We start from the raw sequence: 15755 nt of genomic DNA, 5'->3' as shown, positions 1-15755 counted from the left end.
TATATATTATTTATATGAACGATAGGGATTGCACTATTCTCCCTATCGTTTTGAATAAATTTTTCTCATCTCTGTCTATTTTTTCGAGTATTGTGGCGCATTAAGGACTCCTGTAATGCCACAATTGTACAAACTTAAACTTAAATAAATGAAAAGCTATTATTATTATTTATTTACAGCAGTAATTATTGCACGTTTAAGTGGTCTGAAATGTAATTGTAATACTTATTTAGAAATAAAAGTTTCAGAAATAAATATGGCATTTAAGGAGTGAGTATCGTTCGTTCGTTTCGAGAACTCTCGAACACCTCGCCGAGCGAAAGGACGATTCAAGTTATTGGATTTTTTTCATCCCCCAATAAAGAATATTCATAATATGACGTCTTCTGTAACAAACAAACAGACAAAAGTCTTTTCCATTCGAGGAAAACCCTCTCGGAGAATGTGCATAATATTTACAAGATACAAAATGTGTACCGACGATATTGTGTAACTGTACATACATACATATGTATATATATGTATTACTCACAGTATGGAAGGCTGTACGACTCGATACATTTCTGTTATGTGTCAAGTGCCACTCTATGACAAAATTGTATATGTACATATGTATGTGTGGTTATCGGTTGAATTTCAGTCATGTTATGTACATATGTAAGAACCGTTTCAACAATAAATTCAGATAACTTTGCAAACTGATGGAGTCACAAAAAGCCAAGTCTGGCTAGTAGTACTATATATGTAAATACTACTGAATAAATTATTTTTCAATCAAGTTCAACCCATGGGTTGAACCCAGGAACCTCTCGGTGGTTAGCATTAACGCAACCACCGAGCTATACTACTGGCTAGAGTCGGGAGGCCACTGGACCTCCCACTTCAATAAACTTTTGGTGCGCCCAGCAGCATGGGCAGTCTTATAAGTTATAACTAGTCACCGGAGCCTGAGGGGGCCGTGTATTGTTCAAAGGTTGTAAATGGATAGCACTGTGACTATCCTACCTCTAGTTATAACCCTCCAAAGTTAAAACTGTTTAGATTTTTTCGATATTTGAAAGATTCTATTGTACATTGTTAGGTGCTACATTTGTTAGGCGCTAAAATATTATTTTAATCTCCATACCCAAGTTTTGGGTGAGCTTTGATATTAAACCATCTTATTTTGCTATTACAATTTGATTCCAATATTGGTAAATATGTGTACGTACATATGAGTCGTTATATTTGAAAGTGGCACTTCAACTTCATTTCAAAAAATATCTCGCAAAACATTAAATATAATGATTTGCGTTTAACAATATCGAAAAATCTGGTGGCCTGTTATACATTTATTCTGCTTTTCTGAGACTCTGGACATATCGAATTGAAATAAGTGATAACAATTTGAGAATTTAGTCAAACAGAAATAGTGTTTTTGGAACTGGAAATTGGATTTCCACCACTTTCAAATCAAACTAATGCCCAATAGTTTGTGCATGAACATACTAGTTCGATTGTCAATTCGTTCGTTTGTATACAATATAACTTGGCAGATTAGTTCGTGTATGAACAAACTAGTACGTTCAAAAAATAATTAAATGTACACTTGGACTGTAGCTCATACATAATTGATTTATATATATATATGAATATGTATTTAGTTAATTTATACATTTTTTAACATTATATACGCATTTACCCGATGATTTTTCCAGTGCCCGATCATTTCATATGAACTCTTTATAATTCATCAGTGCATATAAAGATACGGTACGGTATCCATACAATTCATTGCACTACAATTTATATGAATCAAAATCTACGTATGTATGTATGTATGTATGTTCCTTTATTCATTCGAATCTTTCACCAGATTTTTTTAAAACAATTTACATCAATCGCACGATTGTTTACACTGCCGCATTGGATTTTGACGGCCGACACCCCCACGACCCGGTCGCGAAGGGGTTGCAAGTTCAGATCGGCTCGAGCCCTTCAATTAATTTCCACCAACACACATATATGCATTGGTAGATATAAATATATATATGTACAGCAGCAGTCAAACGCGCGGGCGCCCAAGACAAACACCGGTCCATTGTCCCTCAAATATTGCGCATCAATTTTGTATGAGCCAGTGGCTCTAATGCTAAACGCTTATTCCGCGTCCGTGGGTCCCCCCCCAACCCCCACCTCGCTAATCCCCCTCCCCCCTGCTGAAACTGTTTGGGAACCACCCCAACCGACAACAGTTTATTGTCGCATCTTTTAATGCCATGTTATATATAATCCCCTGTTATTGTTTCGTACGTCACGCGCAATTGCCGGCGCGTGGGCGAGGGGAAAGCCCGTCGTATTAATTTATGACGCACATTATATTTTAATAATTTTCACATGAAAAATGCTTTATGGGGATGTTGGGGCGCTTTGCTGGTTTTCCGTTTTTTTTTTGTGCGGAAAATTCGAGGAAAATGCTCGATAAGCTGGTTCTTTGCGTCCGAGCTGCGGGCGAGGTAGCGAGTGAAAGGTTGCATAGTAATTGCAGTTTGAATTTTTAATGCAATTGGATTTTTAATTTGTGTAATGGAACTAGCTTCGGTATGTGAGAAATTTTTTATGTGAATATTTTTTTTTATAATATAAACTTTAAAATGAATTAAAGAAAGTGGGTTAGTTTGGTTAGTTAATATTGGACACTGTCTAAAAGGTATAATCAATTCTTAAAGTTATCATATTTTAGGCCAATTTTCTACATCCGATATGTCACAGTGAACTATAATATAATGATTTACATACATACATATATGATATTCAATTCTCTGCCAGTGGCGTGCCGTGACTTAAAACAGGGGATTAGGTATGGACAAAAAAATATTAAACATATATTTTCAATTTTTGAATTATCATAATCTTTCTTGATGTGATGAGTATAGTTTTTCATTTATGTGCTAATATAAATATCCTAAGTAGTCTACTTTTCTTAATAACATATTGTCCGTCTTCAAAATTTAATCTTCCGATCGATTTGTCGAACAATTAATCAAGAATGCAACATTTTCAAGGCCTCGTTTCCACACGCTTCGCACTGATTTGTTCCGAGGGAATCGTTTCGTGAGCCGAGTGTCCCTAGCTGTATTTGTAGTCAAGAAGTTCTGCGTAAATATATGTTAATTTAATAAAAAAAAGCTCAGAATGATGTTTGATCAAATCAGAATACTCTTAGGGAAAATTCCATAAATGATCAGAGATGCGAGTAAATTAAAAAATGTTTTGTCTTTGACGGAATGCCTGTACATAGAAGTTAGGGAACAGAATTGAGATGGCGAGTCCGTGCAAGTGAACGACGCGGCGTACCATACCATAACAATCCACTACCACTAGAACTACCTCAGGTAGGGATCCTACCGTAGGGTCGATTTCAGTTCCCAAACTTTGATAATCCGAGTGAAATATATCAATATGGATAATGATTTGAATTGATTGCAAATTGAATTGTTAATATTTTTAAAATTTCGGTAAAAGATTTTAGGGGACTAGTCTAGTCTCTCTATTCAAATGACGACATGCCACTGCTCTCCATATATGTACATACATATGTGTGTATGAATAAAATAAATTTTTAACATATGTAGTTTCGCTAAATTAATCAAAATATAAATACTACACATAGCATATTATATTATTTATGTAAGTCGCATTATATCAAGCTTTATTGATTACCACCGTAATTGGTATGTGTATATGTAGAGCAAATAACGATAAAACATACTAGAAAATATCTTGAAAAGTTATCGTCTCTGAGGATTCGGATGAAAGATGAACGTCTATCTTTATAGGATTTAATTGCATTTTATTTGACATGGATTCGCCAACTTCTTGCATTTAGGAGTATGTGCGTTATATTATATATACTCTTTGGGTATGTGTGTATAATATTATATGTACGTGTCGTATCCCTGCAATTTATTGGATAGTCCTTCCCCACGGAAGTATAGAAAAAAGATTTCGAGGGGTTGAAATCGCAGAGACAAAGGCCACTTAGAAGCCAATTGTTGGGTCACGTAATTTGCCATAGGGGAGGGGACAAGAAGGAGGAAAGGATCGTGCTTCATTAGCGATAAAGAATATTCAATTTTATTCAAAACGTGTATTTTTTCCCGTTTTAAAGACGTATCAGAAACGAGCTGCTTATGTATGAATTAATACAAAAATATTAATATTTTTTTATGTATTATGTAAAAAAATCCCAATATGCGATATTCTACAATTTGTATAGAAAGGATATAATGGCACGTGTTATGCTGGCAATACTTCCTGTCACATCCAAGGAACAATACCAGGCGTTAACCTGATATCTTCACATTCTTATTGTCTGACAAAAAGAGGGTATCGTTTAGTAAAATTTGAGGTTGTTGAACTCCATACAATATATTATTTCATACAGGTTTATCTATCTGCTATAGATATTACAACGTGTAAAATATGTTTTATTCTGTTTCTTTTCGCAGAATATCGTTAGGGATGTCACGCATAAAAATACAAGTATCACTTGAGCTGGCAACACCGTAGGTACATTTTCACCTCTCGTTTCAAACGCGAAACACTCGAGTCACGTACGACAAAAAATATATAATGACGTGAAGAATTCGTGCTCGCACACCCCAATTGTTAATTTTCAAAGTGGTGCAAATTTTATTTCGACTTTATCGATTGGTTTTGCTAGTTGGAGCCGTGTTGTGTGTTTCCCGTTTGATTTTGTCTGAATTATTTTGCTCCAATGTGCTATTATATCCCACACAGAAGGAAAATCAGTGGTGAAAATTATTTGGTTATTTGTAAGAGTCAAAAGGATAAGAGGGGTCGGTCATAACGAAATGTTATTTTTGATATTCATTCAATATTAGTCCTCTCTGACCCATCCAAAAGTCAACAGAAATTATTAGGGAGTTATCTTTCTTAGAAGTTTCATTATGACTGTTGGTAAAATTGTTTATTATGAAACGAAAAAAAAGCGTTATAAGTATGATAAATCTTTGAAATGACAAGTTTTTGAATAATTTATGTCTGAAGTTATCAGAAAATCACTTTTCTTAGACAATAGAAGGTTATTATAGAACTTTAAGGACAAAAAATGAAGTAAAGATGTACTTACCAGGTACTTTAAGGACAGAAAAGCCATTTATTTTCAGAAGAAATGGGTAAATTTAGTAACTAGAAATTGATTCTTAGAAGAAAATGGAAAATTACTGAAAAATATGTTTCCCTTTTTATTGTTCTATTTATTATTTCAAATATTCTTTGACCGATCTTCTCTTTCTTTCTTTTCGGTTCATCTTCCATAAGGCTGCCGAAGGCTGCATTTATACACATGAATAGCTTTGCAAAAAGGTTCCAACCAATATTCTGAGAAATATTTTGACAGCTGCAACTTCATCGTTTTTGTGCAACGAATAGCAAACATTAAAAGCATGTTCGGTGTATTTTTACTGCTGTCTTCTGTAATAAAAAAACTTATACGGTCTAGTTCCTTTTTGCAGAATTGCGTCCGTATATCGCATATTGATTTTAAAATCAAAATTCAATATAAAAAGTGAATGGATCAAAGTCTACAATTGACTATGCACATAAACGTAACTAAGTAGCTAATATACGTACTTACATTGAATTTCGGCAGTTAGTAGTGGATTTGTTCTGGGGTGAGAATCACCCCATCCCCTATTCTTCCAGAACTGCAATAACATGTGATTAGTGCGCAAGAGCGGCATGCCAAATTGCCGTTTTATTTTTCAAGTGGGGATTAACCTGTCGTTACCCAAGTGATTCCCTTTGTGTATTGCGCATTGTCTTCCCGTGCGATTAATTCCCCTTTCGCTTTACCTAGCTATTTATTTATAGCTACCGTATTTGATCCTAGCAACCCTTTAGAAGTCGGTTTCATTAAAATTGTGCCGACGCATGTATTTCCTTGTATTTTCTCTAATTTAATAAACATAAGTGTGCATTAAATTTCATCTGTGCACCTAATCGAGGTACTTCAGTGCGAAGCTTCACTTTTCTTCGCTCCGTTTTCTCAAAATCATTTAACAGTTCAACGGTTTTGAATATTTGCCTTAGCTTTTAATGTCATCATTGAAATTGGTTCGTTTTCTGTGGAACTAGAATTTTAATTAATACGTACACATAAGATGCAGAGATTCAAATGGCAATGGGCGGCCCACGTGGCTAGAAGAATGGACGAAAGGTGAACAAAATAATTGCTAAAATGGTACCCGAGAGAATGCAAAAGGGTAAAGGAAAACCGCGGGGAAGATGGGTAGACGAAATTAGGAAAATGTGTGGGGTGAGATGGATGAGTGGAAGTGTGTTGGAGACGCTTTCATCCAGCAGTGGATGGTGAGTGGCTGTAGATGATGATGATAAGATGCAGAACATTATCGGCTTTCAATAGACCAGTTTGTTTAAATATAAATATTTGGGTGAATCGCATAGAAATGAAAACACGAAAAATATTGCAATCAACACTGTTTTTATTATTTAAATTGCGGTGTGATTCCATCACCTTCATTTATTTATTTATTTATTCATTATTTTTTTCACAATATGTATTAAGAGCTATAATATTCAAAAATCCTTAAAGTCGTATCGTTATACATTGTTTTTTTTTAATAATTATTTATGAACATCGTCACGTATCGTCACTGTGTAAATTCAATGTAATGGAGAATTTTATTTTTTAATTATAAATATGTAGTAATAAGTAACACGTTCACAAGTAAATTTCTGTACTATCTACAAATCGAACGAAAATCAAATACATTTTATTTAAATCAATTCACCGAAAAAAATATTCACTATTGTATTTCACAATACTTTGCTAATATTTATATAATATATATAATATAAAAAATAAAATAAGTTATTTGTCGAAAATAAATTAAAAATCATACACTATTATTTTTTTTCATCGTTACGAGTGTGCCGATAAAAAACTATCATTAAAATTTTTATACACAATACAAATTTACATTAGGTACTCTTAAATTTTAAAATACTAAATACAAAAATCTCTATTAATTATTATATATATATATATATATATAATATATAGTATACAGCAGTTTTGCAGTAACATTCAAATGATACGTGAAGGCTTTTCACAGCAATTGCGAAACTATTACATAAATTTTTTTTGTAATTCAATTTTAATTTTAAAAATATTTCATACAGTCAAAGAACATTTTTGTTTCTTATAAATTGCTCGTCAGATCTTTCGTATGATATTGTATATTATTATTGTGTTTTTTGTTGTTATTTTTATTTAATTAAACTTATGCAAATTTGCTCTGTTTGACAACACACACTTGGGGTTGGGCAAAATTTATACAAATATAATATAATATAAACACTCGCTAAAACGCTCAATCATTCTTGACCAACATTTTTTTTAATTTAATTTTCACATTCAAATTGATGTATTGAAATGTATTTAAAAGGAATTAATCATCACTGAGTTGCAAAAAATCAAGAATTCAAATTGATTTATTAATATGGGTATTTTAGAATTGCAATTTGACGTCTGCGCATTTTTTTTTGTACATTTTTTATTTGAAACTAAGAATGTTTAAAAAAATTACACTTTTATCCTGATTGTATTTTTTTCTTGTATATTTATCTACACATTAATTTACTAATAGAACCATTTCCTTTAGTGAAATGGAATTTAGTTAATAAATTTAAGGAAGAAGATTATTGCAAATCACATCGTTGATCAGTGACGTTGTACATAACATTATAAATATTAATAATATATTTACACATAAGAACTAATATAAATATATTTATTCATTCACATATTAAATGAGCTAAATATAAAATCCACCCACGGCAAACGTCTATCGTAGTTTTAATACTTAATTTAAAAATTTATAATCATAACATTTGTCTCAAAACGTTCTTTTTCAAATATACACACAATTATTAAAATGTCGTTGTTACACTGTAACATACATTTTTTTGCGTAATGTTGATATTTCATTTAAAAACTATTCACCATTTTTTTTAATATTATTATCAGCACTTCTGTTTTATTAATGTTTTGCTTCAATAATTTATTAAGTTCAATTTAGTGTTTGTTTTTCTTCTTCTTCTTGATGTTTTCACACTTGACTTTTCATCTTCCATTTTATCATATTATTTTATTAAAATTAATTTGTTCAATTTTTGACGGCTGCTACACTCAAAGACAACGAGATCTATGTAAAAATTGCACGCAAGAGTGCTGCGAAGTGCTCGATGCCATTAAACGAAATAAATTTGATTACAATAAATTTTAATTTCAATTACAATAAATAAAATTTGAATATACGCATATTTTTTTTTATATTACTGTTACTATTAAATGTTTTTTTTTAATCGACGAAATATAAATTACACACTGGATCATCTGAATTATGATTGGATATTATTAGACGTGTGATGGCATCGAGCATGTCATCGCATGGCACTTAATCGAAGAACATCTCCTCCTTGAACATTGTCTCCGGGCATAGCTGGCCGAATTTCTACCAGGCTCGGCCCTGCAGCGGCAAGTAAGCAGAGCACTGTTGCTGGTGAGAGTTGTTGATGAAATTGTTCTGGTTGCGGTAGGCGGCCGCCATTGCTATCGAGCTGTTCGCCATCAGCGAGTTGTTGCACTGTTGCATCGTGGCCGCCAGTTGGGAGTGCTGGGGACCATAGGCCGAGGGACCCCCGGGGGCGCAGGCTGCTGGGGATGGGGGCGCACGACCCTCCGCGCCCCCGCCGCCGCCCCCGGAGCCCCCGCCGCCTCCACCACCGCCTCCGCCCCCTCCCGAACAAGGTTTACCGTCCTTCACCAGCACGGGCACTGCCACGCGTCTAGGAGAACTTGATGACTGCAACAAGATGATAATCATTAGTCAAATACACGTCAAAAGATTATTATAGTTTAACAATTAGAACCAAAGTGACTATATTTGTATAAAATTATATATAAAAATCTTCCAAATAAAATATTCCTGTTTCTATAATATATTCATAGAAAGTTTAGAGATTCGTTTGCATTTGTAACTGTTCATATCAATAACTAGCATTAATTTTTTTTGTAGTGATTTATAGTGGATTTGTCCGAAGTTTTATTTTATAATAACTGAACCCGGCATGCGTTGTAATGCCACAATAACGCATGCAATTCCCGTTCCCGTTCCCGTTCCCATTCCCGTTCTCGTTCCCGTTCCCGTTCCTGTTCCCGTTCCCATTTGTCGGAAAAACGCAGGCAGCGAACACATTTGAAATTATTCAATTTTTTGTTTATTTCACGCCTAACAACGCTGGTCGCGACGCGAAAACATTTGAAATTATTGCGTTGCAATGTCACTCATTCCCGTTTTTCCCGTTTCCGTTCCCGTTTTTGCTGGTTTTGCTCGAACCCATGACCACTTAGTTCGAAAGTATTAGATATATGCTAACCACTAGTCCATCCTGCTGGACCATATGCATATGATATATCGTTAACTAGACTAATTCCATCAATTCATAGCAATTATAATGAATGGTCGTCGGAAACGCTAGAATTGACATGGAAATCAGACAACGGAAGTCAGTTGGAAAAAGAAGCCAAATTTCCAATCTAATTACCGTCTGGACGGATATACGTGACTCGATATAGACTTTAGTCTAAAATTCAAACCAAAATTCCAATATGCCTTGATTATTATAAAATCAATATGAATACGGAAAGATAATTTACTATCAAGTGAAACGCCAAGATCTCTCACACGATCATCACTAAGTAATTAATTAGAATCAACAGTAAAATTAAACAATATAGGGGATGTACATAAGTCTAGACCCTAGAGTATAATGTGGAAACACTTAATAATATTGAGAAAATATTGGTTATTAAGACGGTAAGTGAAGGAAAGTGAAGGAGTCCTAGTATTTTTGAAAGTTTATTCAATCTTCAATGAGATTTTTTTTAAATTCTTATATCGTCAGCAAATAGAAAAAGCGAACTGAATATGCAGGACGCGATATCATTAATGGAAATAAGAAATAGTAGAGGACCTAAATGAGAATTTTGAGGTACTCCCGAGAGTAAATTTTAATATGCCTTTACATAGTTATGGATTCGGATCGATTGGAAATATAAGAAGACATACAATCAAAAAGCTCACCATAAATTCAAAGATGTTTTAGTCTTCGGAATAAAACGTCGTGAGAGAATTTTCTTAGATTTTGTAAAATCAGCATAAATAGCGTCAGCTGACATCAACTTATATTATACATACATATACTAGGGATTTAATACAGGTGCTACCGAAACCAATTTTACCGATTTTTGTTCAAAATTCTTCCTTTGGTACTACCAGTAGTACAAAATAAACTACTGACAGTACCGAAATATAAACTTTTTTGTACCTTGTGTATTAATTAAAGTCTGACGTATTCATATTATATGTATCAAATGCAATTCAATACGATCCCCGAGCAACGCCTGATAGTCACTTATTCTATTATACGATAAAAATCGCACATATTAGTCGTATGTCTACTACAATTTCAGTAAACGGATACTCAAACAGCGATCGATCAAATTGCGTGTCGTACACGCGTGTAAACAATTTGATGTCTATTGGATAAAATGATAAACGGGCGCGTTTAACCCCTCGCTTATTCACTGCACAGATATCTGATGAACAACACGAGCAACCCTCCGGCGACGGGTGCCACCCGTTTCATAGTCTACCGAATTTACCAAAATGATATCGCAAAGCGAGGGGGTTAGAGCGGCGTTAAATCCGGTCTTAAATGTGTGGTCTGCGGCTAATCCCCCATTTGCATAGACAAATCCTTTTGAAAACCCATCAAATGTCAGACTGGGGCTAGGACGGGGTTGTGTGTTGCTTAATTTTGACCTATTAAGTGGGTTAAGTTTTTAACATTGATTGAATTGCCATCCGGAACCAATTAGATTATGAATAATTACTACGTAAACGTTAGTACTAACTTTTAAAGTCGGTTGAGTCACTTTTCACGTGGCCTACTATCTACTTGAACTAAAGTTAAAAGGTCGTAATGCTCGTGAGCATGTATGAAATAAATTAAGGGCTTCTGGTAGTCAATTTGCCATATGTTTTCCAAACTGACAGCTCAACAAGACCTACTTACATAGAATGACTTTGTAATGATATAGACTGATTCTTAAATAAGTGCCAAGCCGATTTGAATTATATTCGCTTTATATTTTCTCTTCAGTCGGTCTGTTAATGTATGAGGATGCGGAAAAGTTTCCACCTACTGGCGTGGATGATCTCATTGCCTAAATGTTATCGCGAAGTACTGACATAATTGAAAATGCAAATAAAATATTTGCCTGTATTTATAGTGACGTTCAGGACTAGGTTTTCGTGGTATCTTGTGAATGCTTCTCAACTCTGGCTTGGCTCACTTTCACGCAAAAGGCATTCACGGGAAAGTTATTCGTCATCCCTTTTGGGGAAACGGTCACGTTTCTACCTGTCGCAGGGGTGGGGGAATGTCGATATTAAATTCGAGCAAAGAGCAAGCGGGGCTTCTTCATTAATTCGGAAGCGCTATTTGGATACTTGACGAGAGGCTGGGGAGAGGAGAGGGGTCAGAGGGGTGCGGGAGAGGACGATGGGGTGTCGCCGCCCCTCAAGCCCCCTCCCCTCACCCCTTGGAACCCCCATTTTCCCCCTTTCCAGCACTTGAAGTGGGCCGCTTGCTCGTCTGGCTGGAGCTACTTCGCGAACGACACCCTGATCGCAAATACGCCCGACGTTTATTTTTTCATTTTATTTTATTTAAACCTATCTTTATGCATATTTTAACTGCTCTTTTAACTAAATTACATTTATATATGAATTCTAAAAATCCTTATTTTAAACGGTTTGATAGTAATGCTAAATACTAATCCACTTTTTCTTATTTCCATATTTTATTTTCAAAAATACCAAAGGGAACAACTACTTTTTTAATTATATCTTTTACTATTTACTTTCGTTTGTATATAGTTTTTCAATCATGTCCAAGAAAGGAGATGTATATGAGAAATTTATTTACTTATTCATCACCTCTAAATATGTTTGTAAATTCTACACTAGCGTAATTTCAGTCTCAGACGCACATCGATTTCAGTTCGTTGATTTTATCCACAAATAAAAGTCAATAAGAAAACCGAACTATGCGCTTAGTATCTATAGATATATTTATATGTTGTCCATATCTCAACGTGAAAAGAATTTTGGGACACTTTTTCAAAAATTGAAATAGTCAGTTATTATTTATATTTAGGACAAACAATAGACATGTCCGGTAGTAAAGAAAAATAAATTAGGATGGAGTGCTTTGGATGAATGAATCCCATTTTTAAATCAAAAATGCCACTTTGCCTTACGAAAAAGATCTTCGGTCAATGTATTTTTCTAGTGATTACGAAGGGATGTGAAGTATGCATCGCTGTATGCTTGGTATAACGAGGAAAGTTAGGAAATGGAAAACGTGGGTGTGTAACTCTGACAGTAGATATAGTGGAGAGATTGAAATCGCAATGAGTGGGTCATGTAAGGTAAACAAAAGAAGTGCTAAAATGGTACCCGAGAGAATGTAAAAGAGTAAAAGGATAAGATAAGTAAAAGGGTAGACAAAATTAGAAAAATGTGTGTGGTTTAACGGATGAGAATTGGGCAAAACTAAGACGATTGGAAACATATTGGAGAGGCCTTCACCTATCAGTAGATGGTGAATGGCTGTAAATGACCACTGTGATTATATCTATATATAGGCACATACATCTATGCCATTTCCAATAATGCCAGTTACTGGTGACTAATAAGCGCACATACATACATTTTTCTATGAAGTAGTATTCGTATTTTGAACTACAAATAAACCTGAATTTTTGTATGAACAATATGACTGATTTTCTTCATTCTAATATTTACCTAGCAGTTGTCTAGTCATATAGGTCTATACGTTTATGTTTATAATACAAATAGGAGATTACTGTTTATGCAACTCAACATAACCGTTCAATGTTTATGTATTTTATTTTTTTACTGACGCACATTTGTTAATGAAATCAATTCAAAACAACTAGTATAAATATATATGTATATTAATCGAGCATGAGTTAAAATCATTTCGGATCAGATTGTAGTTGACCGCGCGCTTGTGCATGAGCCTAAATATAAATGAAGACCCACTAGAGGCGGCCATCTTTGAATTTCGGCAGGTTCGTCTACTTAAAGTTCAACTATGGCACACTTTGAAAATATGTTCTAAAATTGTTTAGGTAACAGGTTAAAAACAAACGTTATATCTATGTATAGTTACATTGTGTCTCACCTGATTGTGTTGGTTTTGTTCCGCCATGGCTTTTTCTTTCGCTTGTCTTTTGCACTTGTATCGATGATTTTGAAACCATATTTTCACCTGCAACAATATAAATAGAGCATGAAATTCGATACGATTTTCGTTATGTGAAGAATGTGTGGTATTTAGGCATGCAAGTCCAGGTGGTTCACAGTTTCCCTACGGACCTAAAGGTGAGCGCGACGAAATGAAGAACGCTCAGCTCCCTCTCTTTTACATATGCATTATTTACTTTCAGCCATTACTCCGCTGCTTTCAAACATTTCCCAAAAATATATTAATTAAAAAATAGAACATTAAATTAAGCTAGCCTTCGACTGATTATATTAGATTAGATAAAATATATAAACTGCGGATCTTTATGGATTCTAATTGAGATAAAAATATGATTGATTGCAGCTATTTAAGTGCATGGAAATTTAGTAAAAAGATATTTATGAAGTGGAAGAATCTTACTGTTGGTCGTAGGTATTTATTTGAGGAGACATTTTTCAGTTACTCGTAGTTTTGAAATTTCTTAATAAACACTTGCCTCACTATGCTAAAAAATCCACTAGCTAATGTGCAGGACTCCAAACGTTCAGTTAAAAATGGGTGTTGCAAATAATGCAAAATATGCGATTATTTATTGTAATATACATTATATATCGTGTATTAAACGTCGAATAATATAAAATAAGTGCAAGAAATGAATAAAATAGCGGCTGAAGCAGAGCCGTCATTCCAAGGAAGATATCATTCTCACACTGTCCCTTGAATGCGGCACGTACTGAATTCTCCCTCTCGCATCTGTGAGACATGTGTACATGGGGCTTCCCGTGAAAATAATTATTTCTGTTGATTTTAATCAATGTTTTTATTTTGTAATGACATACTTTGAATTATGGAGATTTTGACGAGGAATACATAAAATATGAACCCTGCATTCAATATATTTGGAGAAATAAAATAAAATATTAGTACTGGTCACTCGTTATCCATTATATTGCGACAAGTGTTAAAGATCAAGTATGCTAGTACGTAGCATACCAGCAGCTGCACGTAAACAGCAGAATGAAAACTATTCTTTATTACATTTTATATGAATATATTCATATGTTTCGAAATATGTACGTGGCGTATTCGTAATAGGCTATTGTTACTGCTATTACTAATATCAGTAACTGAAACAATCTGTTCATATTATACAGCAGAACATGTCACTGAAACGTATCAAGCAGAACGGGTTTTATTTGTTGACGTGACGTCATAATGGCGAATGCACCTGTACTAACGAAAGACGCATATGACGAAACGACGCAAGCAATATTACGCCGTATCGTCGCACTCTGTAATGTATATGCAAGGCGATTTTGCCTTGAACTCATCCAAAACATGTATGAGCGGGTTTAAAACGGACTGTGATGCATGGTTCGGTGATTATTCCACAAAAAGCGATCTCGCACACGTCACTAAAATCTCGATGATGGAACATCTGGCACCCAAAAACTCCATCAATCGAAATATTGTACTAACGATTGTCGTGCGCGCGATTGTTATTTGCCTAATAATCCGTTTATAGTAGCCAATAATCCAATATATCCAATAATCCGTACATATAATATACATACATATAGTAGGAATGGAAGCAGTATTTTCCGTGGAGTGCTGTGCCGAGCAATTTACGTGCAGTGCTGAATAATATAAATAGACCTTCAAAGACATGATAAGATCCGGAAGCAAGAAAATAAATGTATTGATTTTGTATTGACGTGTTGATAGGGCTCACATAAATGCTTCATTTATTTATTGAAAAATCATCAGACATCAGATGTAGAAATGCATAAAAATAAATGTAGGTACCAAAATAAAATAACATCTGAGCCCAATTATAGATTTTTACAAATGACATAAAATGGTACATAGAGACAAACAAATGAAAAAGAAAAGAATAAAAACTAAAATATGACTAAATAGAACAGTACACAACTAAACATAAAGTGGTATAATATTGCATAATGATTATATAATAGAAATAGAAAATGGATCAATCAATCAAGACTTTCTTGAAGGCAGTCCTTAATTGATGCAAGGAAATACCGCAGAGATCAACGGCATTCAGCTCCCCGTTAAATATAAGATAAATACGCTGTAGATAGGTATATTTTAGGGAATTCGTTTTGAAAGGATTGAGTGAAAAGAGTGCAACGTGTCTAGAATACCTAACTGGGATCCTGAAACCAACCTTACTCAGTAAATCGGGACAATCAAGGAAACCATTTAGGAGCTTAAAAAGGAAGGTAGCATCAGTGAGTCGTCGCCTGACAGAAAGATTGTGTTTTTTTAAATATTGGGAACAGTTCATTGTTTCGGAACACCTC

The 15755-nt window shown here is 34.3% G+C and overlaps 2 protein-coding genes across 2 annotated transcripts in view; one reads left to right on the top strand and one right to left on the bottom strand.

Annotated features, from left to right (window-relative positions):
• LOC143919373 (microsomal glutathione S-transferase 1-like) overlaps positions 1–15755 on the top strand; it is a 241515-nt gene that overhangs the window by 221645 nt on the left and 4115 nt on the right. The gene's annotated exons all lie outside the window — the stretch shown is intronic.
• Positions 8544–15755, bottom strand: part of LOC143918550 (thyroid transcription factor 1-like) — a 58390-nt gene continuing 51178 nt past the window's right edge. The window contains exons 5-6 of the mRNA XM_077440488.1: positions 13369–13455; positions 8544–8894 (exon numbers count right to left, since the gene is read on the bottom strand). Of these exons, the coding sequence (XP_077296614.1) occupies positions 8544–8894; positions 13369–13455 (438 nt within the window). The remainder of the gene's footprint in view (positions 8895–13368; positions 13456–15755) is intronic.

This window comes from Arctopsyche grandis, chromosome 11 (genome assembly GCF_051622035.1).
Source record: "Arctopsyche grandis isolate Sample6627 chromosome 11, ASM5162203v2, whole genome shotgun sequence".
Classification (NCBI taxonomy): domain Eukaryota; kingdom Metazoa; phylum Arthropoda; class Insecta; order Trichoptera; family Hydropsychidae; genus Arctopsyche; species Arctopsyche grandis.
Note: the sequence above shows the minus strand (reverse complement) of the source record. Positions and strands in the feature narration are given on the sequence as shown.